The 26,385-nt window shown below is 41.9% G+C and overlaps 2 protein-coding genes across 13 annotated transcripts in view; one reads left to right on the top strand and one right to left on the bottom strand.

Annotated features, from left to right (window-relative positions):
* The window catches only part of CHLSN (cholesin), a 195,493-nt gene that overhangs the window by 50,132 nt on the left and 118,976 nt on the right, over positions 1 to 26,385 (top strand). The window lies entirely within an intron of this gene.
* GPR146 (G protein-coupled receptor 146) overlaps positions 20,265 to 26,385 on the bottom strand; it is a 72,690-nt gene continuing 66,569 nt past the window's right edge. For all 9 annotated transcript variants that reach the window (XM_090024250.1, XM_090024253.1, XM_090024255.1 and 6 more), the window contains one exon: positions 20,265 to 26,368. In XM_090024250.1, the coding sequence (XP_089880376.1) occupies positions 25,323 to 26,324 (1,002 nt within the window). In that variant the 5' untranslated portion in view covers positions 26,325 to 26,368 and the 3' untranslated portion in view covers positions 20,265 to 25,322. The remainder of the gene's footprint in view (positions 26,369 to 26,385) is intronic.

Raw genomic sequence — 26,385 nt, 5'->3', positions numbered from 1 at the left:
GGGAGGAGGAGGAGGGGAAAGAGTACCCCCCCCCAGTGCTGAACAGAGCCACCTGCCTCATTCCACAGCAGCAGGGGAGCAACTGGGGGGCAAGAGTCCCTCTCAGCCTTGCATAGAGCCCCCCTCTCTGCCTCGCAGTGGCAGGGGAGGAGCAGGTGGAAGTCCCCCTCTGTAGCTGGGCAGCCTTGCAATGGGGGTGCAGAGAAGAGGGGGGCTGCTTCGTCCCAGCTGCAGTCACCAAGCCACGGGTGTAAGAGGGGGCCCCCAGCATGCTCCCTGGTGGGCTGGAAGTGCTTCTGGTCCACTTCCGGGTCTGTAGCCAAGCGTGCTGGGGAGCCCCCCGTGCTTCTGTGGGACACTCCATGCACCCCAGCATCGCAGCACTCACAAGCCCCTGCTACCTAGAGGTATGTAGAAAAAACATTTAAAGCTGTGTCTATGTACGAATCTCCGAATCTTTCTGAATCTCTCCAAATCAATTTGGAGGGTTCCGATTCCATTCGGAGAGATTAAAGGGTCCTCTGATTCGATTCGGATTCGGAGCTTCAGCCACTGAACCAGGCCAAATCTCCACCGAATCAAATCGGGGACTGAAGTTTCGCACAGCCCTATTACTTGTGTCCCTCCCCATCCCCCCACCGCTCCAGTGGCGGGGACCTGGTCAGATGCCTGTCCCGGTATGGCCCAGTTCAGGTGAAGGGGAGAAGGGTTAATTTTCAGCCACCCCCAGGGCCACTGCTGCAGGCCTCTCCCTTCTGCTCCCCGGCAGAAAGGCAGACCTTGACTGCAATGGGGGAGGAGGGGAGAATTAACCTCCTTCCTGTGCTAGCCATGTCCTATCCCTTCTCAGGCCAGAGAGCAGAGAGCAAAGCCCAGCCCAGAAAGCATGCTGGGGTGCTGGAGGACCCTGGTTTTAACTTAAAAAAGGAAAAGTTCTGGGACAGACATTGCATAAACTGGTTTGAGCTCAGTCAGTTAAGTCTGGTACTACAGTCAACAGGTTTATCTCAAACTGATTTCAGCCATTTTGAAACTGGTTTATGTGCACTGAATGTTAGTTCTGTTACAGGTTTAAACCAGTTTCTGATCACTTAAAACAGTTTATGCGTAATGTCTGTCTCTAGCTTTAATAACTATATTCAGTTGTGTATAAAACTTCAATTATAAATGGGCATGAAATAAGATTGGTGTAATCTAGTGATAATTCCAACATATTCCTCACTGCTTGCAGAGGTGGTTTAATGAATGAAGAACCAAAGCAGTTGCCAAAATCCCCCAAGTCTGAGGAGCCTCACTAGACTGAGTTAGTGCAAGATATCTAATAAGTATGTGTGGGTAGGGAGGGGCCTGTTTCTTAGCTTCTGCTTGGGGCCTCCATGAGACTTAATGGCACTTCTGAGAGGTCAGAATTTGCTGATTTCACTTTCCTTCCTGAAACCAGCAAATTTTGTAATCCCTTGAAAATGTGCAATAACTGGAGGCAAATGCATGAATAGATCCTAATACTTTCACTGGCCTAGACTTAGTCAAGGCTGCTTGTACAGTGTCCTTCCATATTTCAATATGCTGCACAAAAAGCACACACAAAAATTGGAACTTGGACTTCTATAATATTGAAACCACATTCAATAAATGTTTTTTCAGGCTGAACTTAAAAATTGGGATTAAGCTGAAGTCACAAATTGCTTAAGGAGAATGTTTCAGTGGCAGTTTCCACTTACTCAAGGACATTGCTGCAGATGTTTTGGCCTCTGGTTATTGTTAAAGGGTCTCTGAAAATACAGACATAAATTAGGATTGCAAGGGACCTCAGGAGGTCGTCTATTCCAACCTCCTGCTCAAAGCAGGACCAGCCCCAACTAGACCATCCCAGCCAAGGCTTTGTTTAGTTGGGTCTTAAAAACCTCCAAGGATGGAGTTTCCACCACCTCTCTGGGTAACCAGTTCCAGTGTTTTACTACCCTTCTAGTAAGGCAATTCTTCCAATATCTGGCCTAAACTTCTCTTGCTGAAGCTTGGGACAATTGCTCCTTGTTCTGTCATCTGCTGCCACTAAGAACAATCCAGCTCCATCCTCTTTCAAACCCCACTACAGGTAGTTGAAGGCTGCTATTCAATCCCCTCTCAGCCTTCTCTTCTCTAGACTAAATAAGCCTCTCAGCCTGTCTTCATAAGTCATGTCCCCCAGCACCCTCACCATTTCTGTTGCCCTCCATCCACTGGACTTTCTCCAATTTCTCCACATCCTTTCTGTAGTGGAGGCTTCACTACAACATCACCCTGGTTGCTTTCCCTGCTGATCCTAACCCAGAGACTTTGAACAGGCCTATCTCCAGTTTCATACTGGAGCTGTGAGGAATCATATGGCTCTTTTACATACAAGTGCAACTTCTCCTCTTTTTCCTTGCCTGTCCTTTCTGAACAATTTGTATCCATCCATGACAGTGCTCCATTCATGCGAGCTATCCCACCAAATCTGTTATTCCAGTCATATCATAGTTATGTGACTGTGCAATGACTTCCAATTCTTCATGCTTGTTTCCCAGGCTCCGTGCATTCATGTACAGGCATCTGAGGTAAGTAGTCAATTGCCGTGATTTCTCAGGAAGAACATGAACACCTTCTGTTGCCGCCTCCTACTTGCTCTTCCTTTAGGTCACCTACTCCCTCGCTTACCTCAGGGCTTTGGTCTCCATCTCCTGGTAAACCTAGTTTAAAGCCCTGTTCACTAGGTTAGTGAGCCTGTCTGTGAAGATGCTTTTCATCAGGTGGATCCCGTCTCTTCCCAGTAACCCTTCTTCTTGGGACAACATCCAGTGGTCAAAGAAGCTAAAGCCCTGATGACAACATCACCTGCACAGCCAGGTATTGATCTATATAGGATGTACTTGCTCCTGCTTGGGCCCTTTCCTTTGACCAGAAGGCTCAAGGAGAACACGACCTGAGCCCCAGTCCCATTTACCCTTGCACCCAGAGCTCTATAGTCACTTTTGATATGCTCAGTGTCTCCCCTGGCAGTATCATTGATGCCCACCTGGATGAGCATGGGTTAGTAGTCAGGACTGGATGAATCTCGGTAATCACTCTATGACATCTTGGATCCAGGCTCCAGGCAAGCAGCAGGTGTCCCAAGACAACAGGTCAGGTTGGCAGATGGCTCCCTCTGTCCCCTGCAAAAGGGAGTCTCCAACCACCACCACCACCCATCGCTGCTTCTTGGTGGCGGTTGTCTTGATCTTTTCCACCTTGGTGAGGCCTGGCCTGTCCTCCTCCACCAGTGGAACGTGCTTCTCCCTCTCTGTTGCTAGGGCTGCATATCTGTTCTCCAGATGAACTTCTGCAGGTGCAGATGAAATTTCTGCTTGCTGCCAGAGATCACAAGCTTCCGGCTTCCAACCTCCTGGGAGTCCATGTCTTCTCTCTTTTCTAGTGCTGCCTCTGGCAGTTCTTCCTCCACAGTCCTGGATATCTCCTTCAGCATCGAATCAGTGAACTCTTCATGATGGAGGATACTTTTGAGCCTCACCACCTCTTCCTGTATAGCTCTTATGCCTGTTCCTTGGGAGACCGCACCAGGAGACATGCTTACACAGCAGGCACTCCCCAACCTGGCCATCACTGGAAGGAACGTGCAAGCCACAGTCCCCACAGTGCCAAACCTGGACCTAGGTCAAAGCCTCACTGGTGAGCAGGCCTGCCTGGACAGAGACATCACAGGTGCAAACAGAGACAGTGGCGGTGGCTCTGGCATTGCAACATCTTCCAGTCATTTCCACAGGTCTCTCAATCTGCCTTCTTTCTCTTACTGCCCTTTGTCCAAGCGCATCTTTGGACACTAGTGCTCCAAAGTCATTATCCTAGTGATTCCCAGTGGGAATGTGTCTTCAATTATTTTAAAAAACAAAAAACATCCCCCCCCCTTAACCTGGACAAACCATCCACTTGTTGTTTTTTTTTGGTGATTTTAGCAGACAGGATTATTGGTAGACCTTGCCTTCTGAATTGGTTCTTCCAGGTTGTTGCTGAAGAATATGAACAAAACTAGTTTTCTTGGGCCTATTTTGGGGACTTAGTCCTGCAGCACACCCACTCCCAGTACCTTTTACCTGAACAAATTAAACTAAATAAAAATGTACATACATTTCTAATGGTTCATTGTCTGGCCCAACAATCTTGGAGTTGGTATGCTACTGCTTGGTCAAGGCTAAGCAGAGACTCCGCTACAGAGATGGCAAGACACCCCAGAGCCCTACCTCCTGTAACCCCCACTTAAAACGTATGACTCCGTGTCCCCATCTGTAACTTGTACTTTGTAAATACATGCTTCTGCATTTCCAAAAATACTTACTGATCCAGCACTGAGCAGTTCCTCTTGGAAGGACTTGCATAATCTCAGCTCTAAAGAAATCAGTTCAAGTTAGGGACTTGGAACCTAAAATGCTATGCACTTTTCTAGATAGAGCTCAAAGAAGACGAGATAGTGTGATCATACAATTCTGGTTCTACCCTAAACCTCTAAATCAAGAAGTGAGTTTGATTATCAGTACCATAGAGCATGTATCTACAAATGTTTGAGAGCCTGAACAGAAGTTGGGGATTGTCCATAACAGGGGTGGCAGGCAGCACGGGCAGTTTCTGTGTGTGGCATACAACAGAACAGGGTGGGGGCAGACAGCACAGTGGCAAATAGGGCAGGAAGCAGAAGGCAAAGCAGCAGATCAGACAGGGAAGGGGTTCAGGCAGATCTGGCACTGAGTGAGAAGCCAAAAAACAGATCAGGAGATTTGGGTAGGGTGAACAGGGAAGGAAACAGAAAGCAGAGCAGCAGGTTAGGCAGAGGAAGCAGGTCAGAGTGGCACTCAGGGAGGGTGTGGAGCTAATTCATGACATGCTTGCCAAAACATTTGGCCCCTATTGGTCTATCACAAACTTTTATAAAGATTTTAACTACCTCAAGTCCATTAGCAATTACTTAACAGGAGGTAATGATGGTAGGGAATTAGCACCGCCCCCCACCTACTGCTTGGCAGCCAGCCCGGTGCTAAATAAAGAGTAATGAAGCTCCAAGAGGAGTACTTCCTGTACCAAGAAAAGGTTAGAGAAGCCAGAAAGAAAATTCTGTCTAAGCTTTTCTTGCTTCCCCAAAAATGTTTTTTTTAAAGTGCTTAAATGTTTATATGTGCGTGTGTGTATGTGTGTGTGTGTGTGTGTATACACACATATATACACGCAAAATGTGCTTAAACATATATAGTTTAATCTTTAAGTTGCAGTAGTGCATTGTTGATGATGACAACAATTTCTTCTCCGTATTAAATTTGATGATGAGTTCTCGTATGATTAGAGAGCCCAATTTTCATGAGGATTGCTGTCCTATGCACAGGACAGCAAATGTCATATAGGCTTTAGTGCTGTTCTTTCCTAAGTTTGTTTTGAGCTCTTTGTTCTTCAGCTAGCTGGGTACACATTATTTCAGATATAACCCATCATGGATCTCTCTCTTTTTGTTTGTCCCTTGCTTCATAGTCTTACACGTTAACAGAAAGTTCTCATTTTTTTAGATTAGACTTTAGGCAGTCTTTATATTGCTGAAGCTGATTCCTCTAGTAAAGCTTTATTATTTAATTATATCATGAAGGTTATAATTTTTTCAGTAATGTGTAGTTGACTTCAGATAGATGATAGTGAGGATTTAGGTCACAGTTTACATTTTCAGAGTGCTGTACAAACATTAATTGAGACTATCACAGGGAGGGAGGTAATTAAATGTTGTTATTCTTATTTTCCAGATGAAAACTCAGCAACTGAGAGTTTAATGAAATCTCACAAGATGATAGAATGAATCAGTCACAATTAAAAGTTAGGAGCTCCTGGATCCCAGCTTGGTGTCCTTTGGCCTAGACTGCACTGAGATGTAATAACTTGTGTAAATGTGTATGATGCATTAAATCCATAAAGAGTTAAGCACTCTGACTGTTCTGTCGCATTGATGTTGGAAACTGAAAAAGGAGGAACCAAACAATTGGCAATTTTTAAGCTGTGGCTTCCCTCAAACAGTAAATCAGCTCAGTTTTATTCCCTTGAATGATCACAGGATGCAGTCATATGAGTTCATTTAAAAAACAAACTTTATTGTTCAGTCATACAGAGAAGAGGGGTGATTTTTTTTTTTAGATGCAAAAGATAACAGATAAGAAATTATCTGTTTGGGATGATGGATAATTTGGGATTGTAATTGAATATCAGATTTTAGAGATGTGTAGGACTAGTGTTCAGTAATGGTATTTGGGGAAGAAAGGAGGTCAGAAAGGTTTTCATAGATTCAGAGATGTTTGAGTCAGAAGGAACCTTAGCAGGTCATCAAGTCTGACCCTCTGCCCTGGGCAGGAAAGAGTGCTGGGATGAGACAGCCCCAGCCAGGTGCATGTCCAGCCTCCTCTTAAAGACCCCCAAGGTAGAGAAGAGCACCACCTCCCTCGGAAGCTCATTCCAGATCCAGGTGGTAGATTTGAGCAGTTAAAAACTTACTCTGTGCCTATAGTGTCAAATAGGTGCTGTCAAGGGGAGAGATGACTAAAGGCCGGCAGCAGGACGAGGGCTGGAATGATCAGTTCATTATCATCACTTGGTGAATGTTTCATAGTTTCATAGTTTCTAGGGTTGGAAGGGACCTGAGTAGATCATCTAGTCCGACCCCCTGCCATGGCAGGAAAGAGTACTGGGGGTCAAACGACCCCAGCAAGGTGTTCATCTAGCCTCTTCTTAAAAACCCTCAGGGTAGGAGCCTGCACCACTTCTCTTGGAAGTTGGTTCTAGATCCTAGCCACCCTGACCATGAAGTAGCTTAAATCCAGCCTAAATCTACCCTTTGCCAGCTTGTGACTGTTATTCCTGGTCACTCCTGGCAGTGCTTGGGGGAACAGGGACTCCCCCAATGCCTGCTGATCCCCCCTGACTAGTTTATAACAGGCCACTAGGCCCCCCTCAGCCTTCTCTTTTGGAGACTGAACAGGTTCAGGTCCTTCAGCCTCTCCTCATAGGGCCTGCCCTGCTGTCCCCTGATCATGCGAGTAGCCCTTCTCTGGACCCTCTCCATGTTGTCCACATCCCTCCTGAAGTACGGCGCCCAGAACTGGACGCAGTACTCCAGCTGCGGCCTGACCAGTGCCGCATAGAGGGGGAGGATCACCTCCTTGGAGCTGCTTGAGATGCATCTGTGGATGCAGGACAAGGTGCGGTTGGCCTTCCTGACTGCTTCCCCACACTGCCGGCCCATGTTCATCTGGGAGTCAATGATGACTCCAAGTTCCTTTTCCACCTCTGTGCAGACAAGAGGGGAGTTCCCCAACCTGTAGGTGTGGTGGCGGTTGTTCCTCCCCAGGTGCATCACTTTGCACTTGTCTGTGTTGAATCCCATCCTATACTTGTCCATCCACCCTTGTAGCCTGTTTAGGTCCAATTGTAGTCTGTTGCTTCCTTCTAGCATGCCCACATCCCCCTACATCTTAGTGTCATCAGCAAATGTGAACAGGGTGCTTTTCACCCCCTCGTCCAAGTCACTGATGAAGATGTTGAACAGTGCGGGCCTGAGGACTGAGCCCTGCAGAACCCCACTGCCCACGTCCTTCCAGGTTGAGAAGGACCCATCCACTACCACCCCCTGGGTGCGGCCCTCCAGCCAGTTGGCGACACATCTGACTGTGTGGGTGTCGACACCGCAGTCCCCCAGTTTTTTGATGAGAACGGGGTGAGAGACAGTTACCCAAGAATTTATAAGTGTAGTTTTTCTTCCCTTACTTATGCCTGAAGTAGGTATAAATTAGGACCAAACACTCCTTATATTCCTAATCTTTTAATGTAAACTTAATCTAATTATAAGTAATAATCATGATTGTGTATGTAATACACCATCCTTTGAGTTTTCCACATATTCTCCAGTGTCCTGTGGTTAGGATGACAAACAAGTGCTGTTGTGTTCATGACATTCCTGTTCATGAGTTACTCTTTCATTCTCTCATTAGCTGTTTCTCACAAATGACCATGTGTTTTCTGCTTTATCTTTTGTCAGATTTGAAGAAAGTGTGTTAGCATGGATGTGGCATTTATTGTAAATATTGAATGTATGATTCTGGTAAATGATCCAGGCTTTGTCATGGTTCACCTTCCTTATAGCTAATTTAACTGGTGGTATTCCCGAAACTGAAGGTCAGCTATTGGCAATTCAGTGAGTTATAATTCCTAAGAATAAATATATTTTGGACAAGAGACTGTATTGAAAAATATATTCCACTACATTTGTGTCCAAGATAACAATACCTCTACAAAAATGGTATTCTCACAGTGTGTGGGGGGGTGTCTTGGAGAGTTGGGTTTGAAAGCTGCTATGTCATAAAACTTTGATTTATTTTTAAAAAGATTGAATGTAGTTGAGAAATTTATGCCTATGACTGAAGAAGAGAAAAGTGGATAATATTCCATGCACTTGATATGCTTTATAACAGAAAGAAATGAGAGAAAATGGAAAATAAACTGAGAACTATGAAGAAACATGGTTTCCTAGGTCTAAAAAGAAGGTATCCTTTCACTTTGTTAGGGAATTTTGAAGTTAAAATACATGGACTTTTTCATTGCACTGTATTCTACCCAGGCCTCTTAGAAACCATAGTTCATGTGTTCCTGCTCCTGCAGTGGGAATTGTGGCTTAATTGTCTTTTATGAGTTAGCTCGGTATACCTAGATTACCTTTTTTCACATCTTCAGTTTGCTGCAGATTTGACTCACCCCATCTTTATTGCTGGATAAATGAATTGTACATAGCATGTGGAATTCGTGAATTTACAAAAACTGAAGGCCTGTTCACTGTGTGTGGATATTTTTAGAAGTTATTTAAATTACAAGTTGGTGGTGTATGCAAAAACAAATGGGATTTCAAGTAATAGCTATGCATGCAACAGAAGCTAGTATGATTGGTCTGTATTTTTGCCCCTTATTATAGTGTAATAGGTGTCATGTGCTATTTGGTTCCTGCCTTCACAACCTAGAATTACTTGCCCATGATTTACCAAAGGAGATTTTATACTGGAACACTTTAGCATCATTTGAGAAGTGTCCGAAACAGAATTTAATCATGATTGCTATTCAGCTTTTTACAAACAGTTACAATGTAACTGCTTCAGATTTGATCAAAACAACAGTGATTCAATTATTGCAGTTCAAAAATATTTGTTTTCCCAGATTATGTACTAGTTTTATGAAAAGGGAGGAAAAAGACTTGAAAGGCAGTACTTTACGCAAGAGAACTGAGCCTCTGCCCAGCACTGGGAATGCCAGAGAGATTTTTTTTTTTTTTTTTTTTTTTTTTTTTAGTGACGAAACCCAGGCAGATCTAGAGTTGTCAGGAAATCTCTCTGTTTACTGAAAGCAAGGGGTTCAAAAGCAGAATGAGCAGGAAGATCAATCCTTTAAATCATTTGGACACTAGGTTCCCTAATAACCGTTGTGAAAAATAAATCACACTTACCGTTTATGTATTGATCATATAATTGAAGGCTAACCAGGGGATTTGGAGATGTTTATCTATCTCATATTTAATGAGTGGTTAAATTGTTTCCTGTTGTGAGTTTTTCATTTACTTTGTTTTTGGATTAAATAGCAGTCTGAGAAAAGCAAAAAAACCATGATAGCAAATACCAAAGGAGGCTATTACGTATGGTTTGACTGTGCACCCAGAGCTTATGGTGCTGATGAGGCAGAGAAGGATTGTTGCTCTGAGGACCCACATATTGAGCATACTTAGGAACCAATATCTTCCCAAAGACTTTGTTGGTCAACTCCCTCAGGTATTAAATGAACATGATATTGTTGAAATGCCTAATAGTGCTGGTTTATACACCTTTTCTTCACTGATTTAATTACATCTATTGAGAAACTGGCTTAGTTAAATTCTGCTGACCTCTTATGTGGACATTTATTAGAGACCGAGTGCCCTATATTGATTTGGAGTGATTTAGTGTAAATATTTACTTAAATGGATGTAATGCAGTATTAAACCAGTTTAAGATTTTCACACAATGGAGCTTTCATTCATTGAAACTGTTAAACTCTTTCTCTAATCCTTGTTAGTCAAAATGGTGCATAAACTGTGTACATGAAGCCATGGGTTTTCATTACGTGCTTATCAATTCTCAAGATCTGTGGTGTCACTAATAGGTTTATTTGTTTGTTATGCTTTTAAAATAGGTCCATAAGAATACAGAATACATTGTTCAGTCAGATGATTCCTTTGATTGGTCTAGTTTAGTATCTTTTCACCCACAATGACAAGCCTCAAAGGAAGATGCAAGAAATGTCTGTGTCTCTGAAAAGCATTTTTTTATTCCTAGTGACCTGGTAAAGTGAGTTTTAGCCCACTAAAGCTCACAGACAGAGAAAAAGAGAGAGAGAGGCTACACACACACATATATACAGTATTTACTAGACTATAAAATGATCTGGAATAAAAACAACCCCCAATGATTAGATTCTATGTATGGAAAATCTTGGGGGCTGAAGTAGTCCTCTTGACCTCTATCCCTCCAACTACTTTTCCATTCCCCACCCTCCTTACTGTTAGACTCTGTTCTCCCTGGGCACATGGAAGTGAGGGACAAGACTGAATACACTGACCTTGAAATAAACATGCTAGGGGTGCATTGATTAAAAAAAAAAACATTTTGGCTGACACCGATGGCCAATTATTAACCAGCCATATTGGCCAATAGCAATCCGATAGCTGATATGCAGTCCAGCAGCTTGGAGAGCAGTTCCCTGCTGGTAAGAGTGTCAGGGGGAAGGGGCATGGTTGGCAGATCCAGAGGCCCCCATGGTGAGGGAGAGATGGAGGGAGTGGGGCAGGGGCAGGCGCTGCCCAGTCAGGCTGGTGAAGTGACCCCGGGAGTGGGGCAGAGCCATGGGCAAAGCTGGGAGGGATAGCTACAGCAAATATTGGGGTGGCTTTAGCCCACCCTGTTGCCACACCTCCCAGTGCCATTGCCACCCACCCCGAGCACAGCCCTGGCCCTGCCTCCTGGCCTTGGGTCCACAGCGGGCAGGCTGCCTCCACCCCATGTACAAATCCAGGGGGTATATGCCCCCTCATCCCTCCCCTGGGTGTGCGCGCAGCAGCAGGGAGCTACCTTCCTCCCTGCATTCTTCCAGGTGAGCTATCCATGGTTCCCATCCTGTTCCTGGCAGGGTCACATTCACCACCCTGGTTGGGCAGTGCCTGCCTCTGCGCCACTCCCTCCTTCACCATGTGGGCCTCCATCTCCCCCACAGACTTATCAGCTGGACACTGCTCTCCAAGCTGCTGGGCTGCATTCCTGGCCACATGCATTCTGTGACTGCATGCATGCATGTGGCATTTATTGGTAACATTATGGGCTATCGTATCCAGAGAAAGCTGATTGCCAATAATTTTTATTTTCCTTTTGTCGATGCTGATCTGATATATGACTGATAATATCACTGCACATCAAAAACATACCTATATATCTATGCATATAGTGCCATAGATTAGTTCATGCAGAATTGATTCACTTTATCTTTTATGAAACTGCTGTGAGTTTTAGCACTGGTCCTCCATAAACACATTTGTAAGCTGCACTTTTGTTACCTACTTATATATCGTACAACTTATGCATAATACTAGTTCAAAGCCAAAAGGCTCATGATTTACCATATATTTGATTGGGCTGGGCATGAGAGAGTCAACAACATTTTCAAGCTGCGGTAACCCTACAGCTCAACGGTGCTCAGTATGTGTGTGTACTCCAGACACCCCCCACAAACGATCCACGTGCTAATTTAGTTCCCCCACTCATGACTGGAACTGGGTGTTCTTGTCGCCAGTCCAGGAAAAACTATGTGCAGATGAGCCTGGTTCAGCTTTGCCTCACAGAGAGCAGAGCCACACTGATCATGCAATAAGCTGAAAGACAGGATGACAAAGGGATTCTCGATGACCTGTTTGGGTTCCATTTGGTGATGCCTGCAGACATTTAAGGCTAGTGAAGAAACAGTAATCTTTGGGAATCAGAAAGAAAGGCATAGCTTAGTTGTGGTAGTGAAGAGGAACTAAAAATGTATGCAGTGTAGTGGCTCACCATGACTTGGAAAAGAGTCAGTGCTGAGAGGTACTGTGCTCAATGGGCACTACTGTATATCTTATTCACATGGGCTGTGCTAACCTATCCTTATGGTAGGTTCCCATCAGCATTTCTGGTACGGGAGGTATAACGATCAGCATCTTCTGGGTCGTGAATGACTCAAGTGTAGTTAGAGGGTAAAGGCCTGTCCCTTGCACTGTGGGCATGCTGACCTCTCTGAAAGTCTACAAATGCCTCCAAACACAAGCATCTCAGCTACACAATTTATGGCAATGTGGGGTTTCTCTTGGTCTTTCCCCCTTGCTTGCTCTTTTGGCTAGGGGCCAGCAAGACTAGGAGACATCTGAATTCCAAAACCTTCTGGCTTGGGGCTTGTATGTAGGATGCCTGCCATAGAGTTGGGAGTATCTGAAGGTCCAGACTGATGAGTGTGGGAGGTAGGATACTTGTGGGTGGTAGCACCACACAGACTTGAACAATTGAATTCTGCTCAGTTGAAATTTGGAACTTAATTCAGAACTTAATTCAGAACTTACTTGGCCCTGGAAACTAAATTTAATTAAAAAATCAGCATGTTTGCCTATTGTGGGCCATGTGGTTTATAGTCATGTTTAGTATTGGCTGCATTTAATCAACTTCATAGTTGGTTTCCATGACTGAGCATGTGCTGCTTTTGACACAACTTTAACAATTTAATGAGGTTTCCTTGTATGTGAATGCAGTGTTGCTGAACCCCACCTTGTCAAAAATCATGAGATAAACTCTTAAAAATCAAGAGATTTGTAATGTAAATTATGAGATGCTATTTTTGAAGTGTGTGTTTGTGTGTGAGGAGGCTGTGGGTTTCTGGGGGGGTACAGCCTGGGAAGGGGGGGTCCCCACACACCCTGGCAGGATGTTGTGGGTCAGCAGTGAGGGGCAGAAGCGGGGCTGGGGGGTTGTCGCTTGGGAGTGAGGGGCAGATGCACAGACACATACATAGACAGATGGGCTGTGGTGGATCGTGTGACCCCCCGGGGGAGACATGGGGGGGATGTACCCCCCAGATGGGTGTGCAGGGCAGAGGCAGGCTGCCTGCTGCAGGCTAGGGCTCTGTGCCCTGCTGCCTTTGCCCCAGGAGCCATGCAATGCCACTGGGCGGGCAGGGGATGCGCAGCACAACCAGTGTGTGGATCCTGGGGCAAAGGCAGCAGGATGCAAAGCCCCAGCTCACAGTGGGCAGCCCATCTTTGCCCCATGCACAGATCTAGGAAGCATGTGCCCCATGCTATTGTAGGGGTGCACGCAGTGCAGGGAGCTGCCCAACCCCCCAGTGCCTCTGGATCTGCCAACCATGGCTCTGTCACATGATCTGCCCCAGTCCAGGGCCCCATTCACCCCAGCCCCTGCCCCACTACCTTCCTCACCATGTGAGCCTCAGTCTGTCCCCCATCCCTTCCCCTCCACAGACTTACCAGCTCGGGGTTGTCTACATGCACCAGAAGAAAAAATATCAAGACTTGATCTCTATCAGGAGATCATAAGTCAAAGTTAATTTGACTTGGAAACTGGGAGTCTTGTGATTTTTTTTCCATGAGAGTTGGTATTACTGTGAGTGTAAGACAAGTGGCATTTTCTCCCATGCTGATTGGGGGAAAAACCCTCACCTTGCATGTGAATAAATACAGTAAATCTACTTTGGTTAGTCCATGAGGTGCAAATCTACCCTGCCTTCTAAATGTACTGTTGCCATTTTACTCAAGTTCTGACTATAAAATCCCTCCAGTTTAAGGTTTGTTTTACAACAAGGTTCACCTTTATCCTCATAATAGCAACTTGTGCTCTCGTGATGGGATTTCACAAGATTGGATAATATTAATGCTGTCTGAGGGCACTTGCAGAAGTAGGCCTTATTGCATATAAAAGGAGCCCCGTGAGCTTCTCTAATCAAACATTTGTCCACAGCAGTGTAAGGCCTCGTTGTCCAACTTCTGTGGCTGGGGACTGCACAAAGGAAGGGCCACAACTCCTCTCCCCCAGTTACACATTGTGCATCCTTCCCCACACCCCTCCTTCTCCCACTGCACCATGCGCAGTGTCCCACCTCACCTTCAGCTTCCTGGTGCAGGCGCCCCTGCTGCACTGCCTATTGCTATGGGCTGTGCCCCCCTGGAACTATGAGCTGTGCTTCCCGGCCCACCTTTGGGGTGGAGGCATGCAACAGAGCGGAGGACGGAGTAGGAGACCCAGGACCCAGCTGAAATGCTGGGGCAGTGTCAGCTAAGTGGGAGCCCAAAAGCTGCAACTTAACCTCTGCGTGAGGCCAACAAGCTGCCAGTTGGACAGTTCTGCTGCATATGATCCAACATTACTGTAGCATCTTAATTATCAAGCAATTATTCTTTGGCTTAGATTAACTCCAAAGTGTGGAACATTTCCCATCCCCCCCCTTCCCCCCCCCAGTTCTATCCATCCTTTCTGCTTATTATTTTAAACCCCTAACCTTTGACCTTAGATTGATGACTTTCCTCTCTGACCTCATTTAATGCATTTTTCTCGCGTGGCAGGCTCCCTTTCATTGTTTAATAATTTTGTTTATAGGATGTTTTTTTAACTATCGGGAGTTTTCTTATTTGAATATGTTATATAAGAACTCAAGTCCCACAACAGGTAGATGGAGGTGGAGGTCCACTTTAGAATTATGTCAGTCATAATTTCTTCCTCCCTCCTTTCCACAGAACATTTTATTCAGGCCACCTATAATAAATTAGGTCTTTCTAAGTGTCTATGTGACTGGTTCAGAAGAGGCCTTATAAAGTTTGGCTTTGCTGCTGTTAGTATTACGTTGAAGGGAGCCAAGTTGTTGCCCAACACAATTCACTGCAGGTTGGACTTGTAGATGAGACTTCTTAAGGAAGCTACTGAAACAAAATAAAGTGCGGCACATGGCTGTGACCAAGGCTTGAGAACATCATGGAGACAAGTACAGCGTAAGCAATTCCCTTGATGTGTGGTTATTGTTACAAATAGGCCTCCAGTGTAAAGAAATATCTATGTTTGTATCCAGATGGAATGAGAATCTGGGACTGATTACACTAACCATTTATTTTCATAAAATATAATTTAAATGTTGAAGTTAATGTCTACCATCAACTGCAAGAATATTCAGTTGCTGACCACTAGATGGAGTTTCTAAAGAGTTTTCAATCAAGACCTCAATATACCGTAGCCCTAATTTCAGAATTACTTTCAACATGATTTTTTAAAAGATCTTTTAAAACAAATAATGATACAAAACTTGTTTTAAAAAACCTCCACAACACAGACTAGTTAATTTTGAAACCAAACCAATTGTTGTCACCTTTAAGATCAATTTAAACAGGCTTATTTATTTATGTATTTATTTATTTATTTAGAGGTGCCTAAGATAAGGTTTTTAGAGTCCTATTTAAATTGGTATAAATAAATAAATAAAAGGCCCACTTTACAAAGTGGTGATGTGAGCACCAATGCTTCTCATTGACTTCACTGGGATTTGTGGCTATTGGGCACCTCTGAAACTGAAATTAGTTTTGTTTTAGGAAGCATCTGTATAGATTAGGAAACCTGATTTCAAGCATCTGTACGTGAACATTTTACCATGATTTTACATTAAGCTCTTTTTTTCCTATCAGCTTTCTATCCATATTGGTATCAGTGCCCCTCACTGTTAGTTATTGCTTACTCTCTTTCATGATACCCTACCAGCTGCCTTAAAATCCAGGCAGAAGAATCATTTTCCTTTTTCCAGGTTTTGTTCTCCATTCCAAAATTCCCTTAATAGAACATGAGTCTAAATATGCTTTAGGTTTTTTAAATATGCAAACTGTATGATAAGGATCTAATAAATGTAGACTCCTTTGCTGGCTTTGACATTTATTAATGTAGGAACTGTGCCTGCTGAAGTGACAAATTTTATCTGCTAAACTTTGAACATTCTTGTTGATAGAATTAAAAATGTCAGTACTTAAAATAAGGGGAAAAGTAGAGCAAGACCGTGTTGGCAACTGATTATACAAAACATGGAGAGGGAGAAATGAAAGGACAAAATAGCTGTCAACAACTGCTGGCAAGAGAATTAGTTCTATTTTCAGCCTTTATGAGAGAATTACAGACAATGGCAAGTTAAACAACAGAGGAAAACAGAGCACACAGATGCTCTGTGTGCGCATCTTCAGGGCATCTTCAAAATATGCAGACATAGTTGTTGACTAATGACAGTGACAAAATTAGTAAATACAGTATAGGAGTTGTTTAAACTGCTAACGCTTTTGTTTCCATGGCAATCTAATTAGTTATTTGAATAGATTTACTCGTAGGAGAATATGGGGTTTTGTAGTTAAAGTAGCAATAATTTTCACTTAAAGAAGTGTACAAAAATTAATTAGTACCCACTTTCTGGCTGTATGAACTGAGGCAAAAGTGATTATCTAAGCTGGAAGTCATGAGGTTAGAGTACAACTGAGGCTCAAGCTCAGGAGTCCATTTCTGCTCTCATTTTCACTGTTGTCAAGCCTGAGTAGTTCCCATAAAGTTAGTGTCCTTACTCAGGACTTGCACTGATGTGAAACCAGAATTTGGCTTCAGACTTAACCACTTTTTCTTAATAAACAAACAGCGAATAACTCTTTTAAAAAGTAGCTAGCCATAGTATGTCTCCATGTAACTCAGTCTAGTTTTAAAGATCAGTAATGTCCCTCAAGGATTTCAAACATAGCTGGAGTTATTTTCACTGCACTCTGGGGGCTTATAGTTCTGATACAGGATACAAATAGCTTATGTGATCCTGCCCTCCTGCCACAGAAAACTGTTGGTTCCAGTGAGATTTATTTTTACTGGGCAATGGGAAAACGGCACCTTAAGTCATAAAAACTTGGATTGTGATCTTTCATATACTGGTTCTATAGCAGTGTAACTCAGCTAGAGTGGTGTCGCATCTAACTTACACCAGTAAAAGTGAGACTGAGCCAGAATTCAGATTCTGTAAAACCAGTGATCGCTGCTTGTCGGGATTACTGCTTGTCTGGAAACTAGCTTGTTGTTATTGATATTAAAAGATTCCCTGAAACTTTTTGTCTGGGTGAAGTTTTCCTCTCTAACAAATATTGTGTATACCAATCATCTTTATGTATATATTGGCTCTAGCAAATGGGAGGTTTATTTGGTGGCCAGAGGATGAAAAATCTGCAAGTGGTATTTAAAATGTACTCTTTGGGTGCAGACAGAAGTGCAACTCCCAGTTGTAACTCTGAACAATTTTTGCAAAGCATTCTGATTTATAAGGTTACCCCAGACCAAACAGAAGTTCACTGCTGGCTCCAGGGGGAGGCAAATCCAGCTGTGGGCAGGGAGCCTGCAGCGAGGTTTCCACAGCAATGGCCAGGGCCCTCTGCCAGTGCTCTCTGTTTTCAGAATGGGAGGGGGGAAAGGTAGTAGAGGGAGCTCGTTCTTGGGGCTCCCCAGCTGGTGCTGAATGATGGGGTGGGTGAATTGGAGGCCCCCCCCACCTTGGTGGGGCTGCAGTACATCTGCCCCACCCTCCGAGGGGCTGAAAACTCCCAGACTGAACTCCCTCCACTCCCTTCCCCACTCCATTCTGAAAACAACAATAGGCTGGAAGGTCCCAGACACAAGTTACAAAAGATATGCTACGTTTTGTAATATCTTTATCGGATACCTCATGCAATGAGGGGTCAGATTTTCACCCAATCAGCCATTTTTGAAGCTGTTTGCAGCTGTGCACTTGCGTTTGGTCACAGCTATTAGCTACTTTCTGCGGCCAGATCAGGCAAACATTGTTACTTCTGTCTGCTTCTTATGAGTTTGTTCAAAAATGCCAGATCTGTTTAGAATAGTAGAAAGTGGCTTTAAAATTGCTGCATAGAACTATAAAAACCGCTCACAAAATATTTAGATTCTGTTCCTTCTTGAAGAAGTATGTCTCATTTTTGTAGATTATGGGCAAGTTTTCAGAAGTGTCTACATTATTTTGGAGCCTAAATCCACACCCCAGTGAAACTCATTGTGAACATTGGGCACTTTCACATGTGCTCCGTGGGTGAGGATGGGGACAGCACTTTAATTAAGTGAGAAAGCTACTCTAATTAAAGCTCCATCGCATCTCCTGTATTGGGGCCCCTGTGGTTAAAAATGGTCATGGGGACACTTGAACTAAATATTCTCGGACAAGCTTTAGTTCCCCGTTTTTAACCACGAGGATGGTTTAGTTCCCTATTTTAAAGCATGCCGTTTTTAAGCATGGGGACACTGCTACATGAGGTGCAATTGCCACACTCCAGCAGACCAGATTTAATGGAGTCTGCTCAGAGCAGTCTCTGCGCTTGTGTACAGATGCCCCTAGTGCCTAAATTATCATTATAATTGACTATGTCTCTTATGTCCAATTTTCAAGAGGGACTTGCACATATAGGGTCCAAAGTCCCATTGACTTGCAATGAGAATGAAGCAACTAAGTCTTCTTTTGGCAAAAGGACTTAAGTTGCTAAGTTACTATCAACAATTTTGATAGTTCTACCTTCTATCCCTGTAAACTACCATCACATTTCATTTGCTATAAACCTACAGTCTGCATAAAAATAAGAATCGGGCTAGTCACATGAAGGTTTAGTACATTGCAAAAATGAATATTTTGAGTATGGTCCCTTTCATGCTTCTTGACCCATGGCATTAGATGTTTTGGTCATATAGTAGGACTACTACTATGAACATTTTGGATGGCATGTTAAATTCTTAAGGCTGAATTCTCTTTGGCTGTGGATGGCCCAGAACTGAGGATGATTACACTTCAGCTATTTAGGGGGACTGGTGGAGGTTGTGCAAAGAGCTGAGGTCTCTGATGTTTCTGTTCTGCAGCACACAAGAAAGGAAATGTCAGTGATTTGGTCACTGGCCCAAGAAGTATGTTACTTTTTGACCACAGAATTGCATGATGGTAACTGTTACCTCAGCCCATGAGCAGAGACATAAGGATCTGTGTTATGCTGCTTTACACAATGTCAGTTTTACTTGGGTTTTATGCTGAGACCTAGGATTTTTTTCACTCACAATTGATTCACATTCGTGAATTATGAGATTTTTATGATGTCAGAACATGACTTGCAAAGTTTAATCATTTGAAATACTTGAGTAACGTGGTTTGACGTATAAGCCGTGTAGCTTGGGATTTTGCCAGATATTCTTCTACACGTACATTATTTTAACTGCACTGGTAGTTGTATTGATGCAGGTATACTGGCATAGAAGTGTTTATATTAGTATAGGGATTTTGGTTATTTTGATTCAGTGAAGTATACCATGCTGGTATTAAGCACTTTATAGCGCTGTTGGGACTTCACCAGCAATACTATGATAATAAAACTTCATAACCCGTGTTGTCTTTGGTTTGCTGGCAGTTTTCATTGGGCCTTGGGGAAACTGAAAAGGCAGTTACTTCACCATTTATTGACACAAAAACTTTGCCATCTGACGTGGCTCTGACTGAGTGAGATGGTACGCTGCCTCTCCATCTAATAAACTGTCATTAATTTTGGCATAGGCTTAAGCCTCCTGTGGTATATGGTTATGCAGAACGAGCTAAAGTTTAAAGCTGTGCTATCAAATACCTTCAGTCCATGCATTAACACTGAGGCCAAGACCCCTCACTGTGACAACCGGTGAAGAAAAATTATCCATACAAATGTAGGTAAATACATTCAAATTACTTGCATTTTAGTCGGTATGTGCTGGGTACTGCACACAGTAAAGTTTGAAATACATCAAGGGAACATAAAGCAATGCCACATTTTGTGGTAAAAGGAGTATGTTTAACTGTAGAAAGAGAAGAAAAGGATATGGGAGAAATACATGGAGAAATATCAGAAAAGGGAAGAGTAGACAAGAAGTGGCCAGTCTGTACTCATTTTAAATTATGTATGGAGAAAAACATTTTTTGGCAGTTGATTGTTCTGTCTTCAACAGAAAGAAATCTGAGGGGCCAGTTATTTTGCTTCCTAGTGGAAAGTGTGGAAACTCATAACTTTATTAGATCAACAACAACTCTGGAAAAGAGGTGTAGCAATAACATAAGCAGATACAGAGATGAACAATTCTGTTAGTTTATTGATTTTTATATAATTTGCCCTTTAACAAGAGGGCTACAAGCCATAGATTAATTCAAAAATACTAGATTTAATTCTGTGAGAAAATAATACTGTTAATAATGGCACTTTTTCTTGTGCTTTGTAATGTACACTTTATACACACATCAACATATACAGTACACTTCAATTGTTCAAAGAGGTTTACATTTAAATGGTGATAAACTTGTATGTTCTCCATAGGAAATAATTTAATAAATTCTTTGCACGTTCTTTTTACATCAGTAGGCTGCTTTTATCTGCATATATACAGTACTTTACCTATATTCATTCAAATGTAAAACAGATCAGCTTATATTTACAAAGGAATCAGAAACCTTCAGGCATTATCATGGAAAGGCCTCACTTCTGGTAACTTGTTTGCTTTGTTTTGAAAGCTTTGGATTCGCGTTCCTTAATATATTCTCTTCTGCATTTAATTTTTTATTTGAAGTACATTTTCTAATGTATTTTTGGGTATTTTAATATTTATCTTTTTAAATCGCTGCTAATTCAGTCACAGAAAATGAATAGAAAATTAGGGGTAGAAGGGACCTCAGGAGGCCGTCTAGTCTAACCCCTGATGTTGCATATGAATACTATGGTCCTTGTCACCATTTCCGCAGTATGGAAATAGTGTGGATTAGTGGTTGTGGGTGAGCTGCGAGATCAGATTTGCTCTGAAAAACAGCAATTTCATCCAGAAAGGCTTGGGTATGTGTGTGCGTGTGCATGAACACAGCCTATTAATTAATACCCTCACATTTAAAATGTTTCCAACAATATGTGCAAAAATGCTTAACTTCAGTTGCATTAAAAAAATAGGACTTTAAAAGAGTTGATAGAGATTTGTAGAGGGTGTTGTGGAAAACTGGTGGGATCTTTGTCTCTCCCATTTTACTGGATAACATTCAGTTGTGATATTAAATCTTGGCAATAAACCTGAATCTCATTAAAAAACATAAGAACAGGAGCTAGGGTGGTGAAGCAAATATGCAGTGATTGGTACCAGGGATAAAGTGTGAGGCCTGTGATGAGAAAAAGTAGGTGAACAAAATGAAACATGAAAATCAAATAGCATAGCACATTAAAACTGACAAGAAACAATAATCTGAAGTGAGGTGATAAAAGATCAATGGTCTGAAGCAGAGAATTTCATCTCAGTAGAAGAGGATAGAAATTAATGTGGTATTTTATTCCTCATCAATGAAGAGACTGCCTGTGTGGATAATTGGGGGTACAATTATATGGGGACAAAAATTTGGAAGGAAACAAGTGACCCAAGTTAAAATGGACAATGTCCCATAATCATTAAGACAGACATAAAATTCTGGTGCTGTGCCAGTTTACTTGGACCAGTTTCCTTCCTGTTGGAAATTTAGTTTTCCTGAATGCTGGACCGCAGTTCTGTAACAAATTTTACAGGACAGAAATGCTGGCTTTAATATTGCCCTTTAGGAAATAGCATTTCCTTTTGGTAGGAAGAGGAGGAGTCTGTCAGGCCAAACAACTATCATTCAAATTTTATTACTCTTGTATGCATGGGTGGAAATTAAAAAGCCTACACTGCTGCTTTTCCAAATTCACTCAAAATAGGGATTTTTCCAAAGTGCCTGTACTATTTCAGGTTGAAATAAGAAGCACCATTCACTGTGACTTCTGGAGTCACGTAGGATAAAAGCTAAAGCTTAGAGCCTAAAGACAATGCTTTGAGGTGCCCCGTTCATTTCAGTAAAAGTGTTAAATCCAAACCTAGATGATTAGGGAAGCCTCACCAATATCGTCTGAGATAAAAGAAAAAGGGCAGTGGATCTCTTCTACCCTCTGTTCCCTCAAGCTAATATACTTTAGGTCTGATATTAAGCCACCACCATTCTGCCTCTTCAAACAAGAGGTTATTTCTATTGCAGAAGGAGATGGAGGGGAGGTTATCTCCTCCAACCCTAAGGTGGGGGGCCTCCCAGGTGCCGCTGCAGAGAGCTTTGTGTCATGCCACCCCTTTACTTCAGATTACTTGCATTCTTCCCGTTGCATGTTTTAAACAAAATCTATGAGAAATTAATTATCAAAATTAATTACTTTTGAAAGACTGCAAAGAAAGTTAAGAGCATTAATAAGAAACTGGTCAGGGCTTTTTGAGAAAAGTAGCACTTGATTGAAAATATTCAATAAACTCTTGAGGAAGAGCATCTTATATTGAGTGAAGCTGGAACTGTGAGAGGATGCAATAGTTGTTGCAAGAAGAAAGATGCATTTGTTTCCCTATGTCTATATTTTCAGAGAAATCATCTGAGAGGATTGAATTTCAGAAGTTAGCTTTAAGGAGATAAGTATAATAGAGCATGAAGAGACTTGGCAACATGACTAAAATTGTATAAAGGAGGAGAATCTGCTTGTTAGCTGAAGCTTTCCATCTCAAAACTGAAGCTGCCGGTGAAGTAATGCAGAAATTACTGGCGAGAGTCTCTTACATGCATTTAAAAATAGTTTGAGACTGAAAGATTTTTTGAGTGCATAGATGCTACAGCAGTGAGAGGCTACATAGTCCTGGAAAATATAGAAACGCAGATACTCATTGTGTCCAAATGTAAAAGGAGACTATATTAGTTTTAGAAAACGGATGTAGGAAACCACTTAACCCACCATAATAAGTGTCGCACAATTATATTTAGTGAGAAACCATGCATATGCAATATGTAGAGCATGAATTATCATATAATAAATCAAGCACAATGCTAGGGGAAAGCTGATTGCTATCAGTTGGTTCAAGAAACAGTATTTTTATGGGCTCTCACACACACTGATAAGACAGCTAAGTATTCAATCTTTCCCATGGACAAATGGCTACACAGATATCTAATTTGACATACAAGCATTTGAGTGTAAAAAGACTTTGGGCAAAAGCATCCATAACTTATTCCATATATTTCATATATGCATCAAATATATTAAATAAATTGGACACAAATAAGGACAAGTAAAGATAGGAGTATGGAAAGAGAAGAGCAGTTATATTGAAGAGGAGGAGAGAGGATCTGAGCCCACCCTTTTCTTGGTTCATAAATAATGGGATATATTAGCATGGTGAAATGGTACTAAAACTAATTACAAAGGTTAAACCTATTTTCTCCTCATGCCTTCTAGATCAAAACATTGCTAAACCACATTTTGGTAAACTGTATATCCATACCTACATAGAATTTTAATTTGCATTTAATTAACATTTGTCTCAGCTAAACTCTGCTACTGTGTTGAGAGAAGACCAATAAAGGTGATGTCATGCTCCCAATAGGGTGGTGGCAGAGTATCACTTTAACTTTCTGCCTCCCTGTTGTCAGTAATGCCCTTGTAACAGGAGAAGCACATTTACACACATTTCTGCTCTTTGGTTCAGGTGCTCTTCTTTCACACCACCCCGTAGCCCTGAAACCTAACAAGTTTGCACTGCAGTGCTTCTTGTTACTATGAGTTGATGACGCTCTACTGAATGTTTGCATGTCTGCAGCATACCTGGTTTTTTGCCAGGTTGGAATTATATATATAATTGCAAACACATATGTGTCAAACAAGGAAACCTGCAATAGATATTGTGTGTGTGTGTATGCACTGCTCTTTGCACCAATAATATATAATTTTAAGTGTTCGTTTCCTAACTGTGTGTATGTGTAACGTGACTGATGCTTCTGTAAATAAAAATCCAAAATGCCATTGATTATGTAGAACAAAACAATTTTAACTGGCTAAATTTGTAGGTTATACACTGCTATGAGCAGCGTAGGTTTTGCACCTAAAATGTAGGTTTTACACTGCTATGAACTAAATTAATTCCTTTTATATTGATTCATCTTCCCTTTCTGTCAAATCAGATGCTTGAATTTGGGACTTCAATAGGATAACTGAGCCCTGCTTTTTTATAAATGATTATAAACTACTCATTGCTTCAAGACACGTTGTTCTAGTCAAGGAAAACAGTAACTTGTATTTGAAAAGGGCTCTTGATCCTTTCCCATTTTACAACAAAAATTGATACTGAAAACTTTCTGCAGTGTGTTCAAACCTTTAATGAAGCCCCCTGAATGAAGAGACTTCAGTTTGTTTCTGTCACAAGCATGTCCTTTGCAAATGCAGAAACATTTTTTTTTAAATAGTTACATGAACATATGCGGACCATAACACTTAGGCATTCTTTAAGCAGGTAAGTTTTTACTTTCATTCTAACTTTGTGTTCTTCACTTTAATATGATTCCCCTAAAATCAGTTAATAAATATTTCTAAATCACTGAAATGCTTTATGATGCAAACAAAGCAAGGAAAACATAAATGCATTTTTGTTAATTGTAACATCTACAAAAATGTGATATGTTAAGGATGTTAAAATTTGGTATGTTTGTGTGAGAATATCCTTCCTTAGAACTGCAAATTAGGGGGGTTTTTTAGAAGGGAATTGGTAAAGTAACAAAGCAAATTAGTTAAATACCAATGTAATTTATAACAAATACTTCACTTTTCAGCCTCATACAGTTGAACAGTATGATTTTTAACAGAGGCCGTCTTCATTGAAAATATGCTGTTTCTTCACCCAGGATAGCACTACTTTTTAAATTAAAAACAGTTGTATTCCTTTATATTCAGAGTAAGATATTTTCTCTTCCTGTACAAGATAACAAAGTGCTGCATCTTCATTCAAGGCTTCAGTTAACCGCTTAGTGATTTTTTCCAGACAGGATCATAAAAACTGTGAGGACAAAGTTTATGCTTTATAATCAATTCAGTGCATTGAAAATATTGGAAGTCACAGGTGTTATAACAGGTAGATAGACTTTGAAGATTTTTGCAACCAGTTTTAATATCTCTAGGTTAAAACTGTAACGCAGTTCTAATGGAAGACCCTTTCAAGCCTCCTTGCTAGGCACTCCTATATAAATGATCTTTATGACTATCAACAGCAGAACAGTCTCATACTGAGTACTGTACTGGTATTCCGAGTAGTGCCATAACTGAGCACCATGAGACTCTCTCATGCTTACGTTATAACCTGCTGTACTACTGTGCGTTCGTGGGAACATCCTCGATTTCCACAGTGTATTTTTTTAAGCAGCCGTCGCAGTTTGTTGGAAAAGTTTTTATTAAGGTATCGGTAGAGTAGAGGCATTACAAAGCTGCTTGAGAAAGCCAAGAATTTTGATAAAACCGTGATGAAAGGTAATATTCTGGTGTAATCATCATCTGTAACTTTTCCTTGCGTGTTAGTAAACGTGCTGACCAAAAGAGTCATGTAGTAGGGTGTCCATAATGTGAACTGTGTACAGACTGTAGCAATCAAAAGCCTGTGAACTGAAGGATCAAGTCTTCCAGTGTCTTGGTCAAGTGGAGTAGCCTCTTTACGTATTCGCAATATTAGGACAAGTGCATATAGTACAGCAACAGCCGGTACGACATATCCGATAAAAACCATAATGGCGTCGGCTGCTTCTTTGTTTTGCATCTTGGAACATTCAATTATTTTTGTGGATACATGATTGCAGACGTAGAACAGTAAAGATGAAAAGCTTGTAAGCATAGCTCCTCCCCAGATGAACCCACAGACGTGTTTTGTGTTGTACACACTCGACATGTAAGTTCTCGGTAAAGCACGTTCAATGTAGTAGTCCAAGCTGAGCAACGTCGTAGAGTACATGATAACTAAAGATGAAACATTGAATAAAATAAGTAATGTGATATAAACTTCATGGTTAAAAGTCCAGATAGCCCATTTTGTACTGGCAGGTCCCAAAAGGTACATAGGTGCCATAGCATTGATGATGAGACCAGCAATTGCAATATTGACGAAGTAAACATCTGGCATTGTCATAGTCGCTTTGTTGTAGAGATTAACCAGAACCAGCAGGGCATTGTAACAAAGGCCTATTGGAAAACAGACGATGAGGTAGAGTAAGGAAAGGATGGAGAGAACAAGGTGGGAGTCGTGACATAGATGCTGGTCCTCGCTGTTCTTGGTACTATTCAAAGCTTCACAGCTCCACATAGTGATCTGAACTTTTGTATTTTCTCTGCTGGTTATCAGCTTTTCTGAGGAGAGAGAAATA

Source organism: Crocodylus siamensis, chromosome 12 (genome assembly GCF_052110815.1).
Source record: "Crocodylus siamensis isolate JL-2025a chromosome 12, ASM5211081v1, whole genome shotgun sequence".
Lineage (NCBI taxonomy): Eukaryota > Metazoa > Chordata > Crocodylia > Crocodylidae > Crocodylus > Crocodylus siamensis.
The sequence above is the reverse complement of the archived record's forward strand: the minus strand, read 5'-3'. Positions and strand labels throughout refer to the sequence as shown.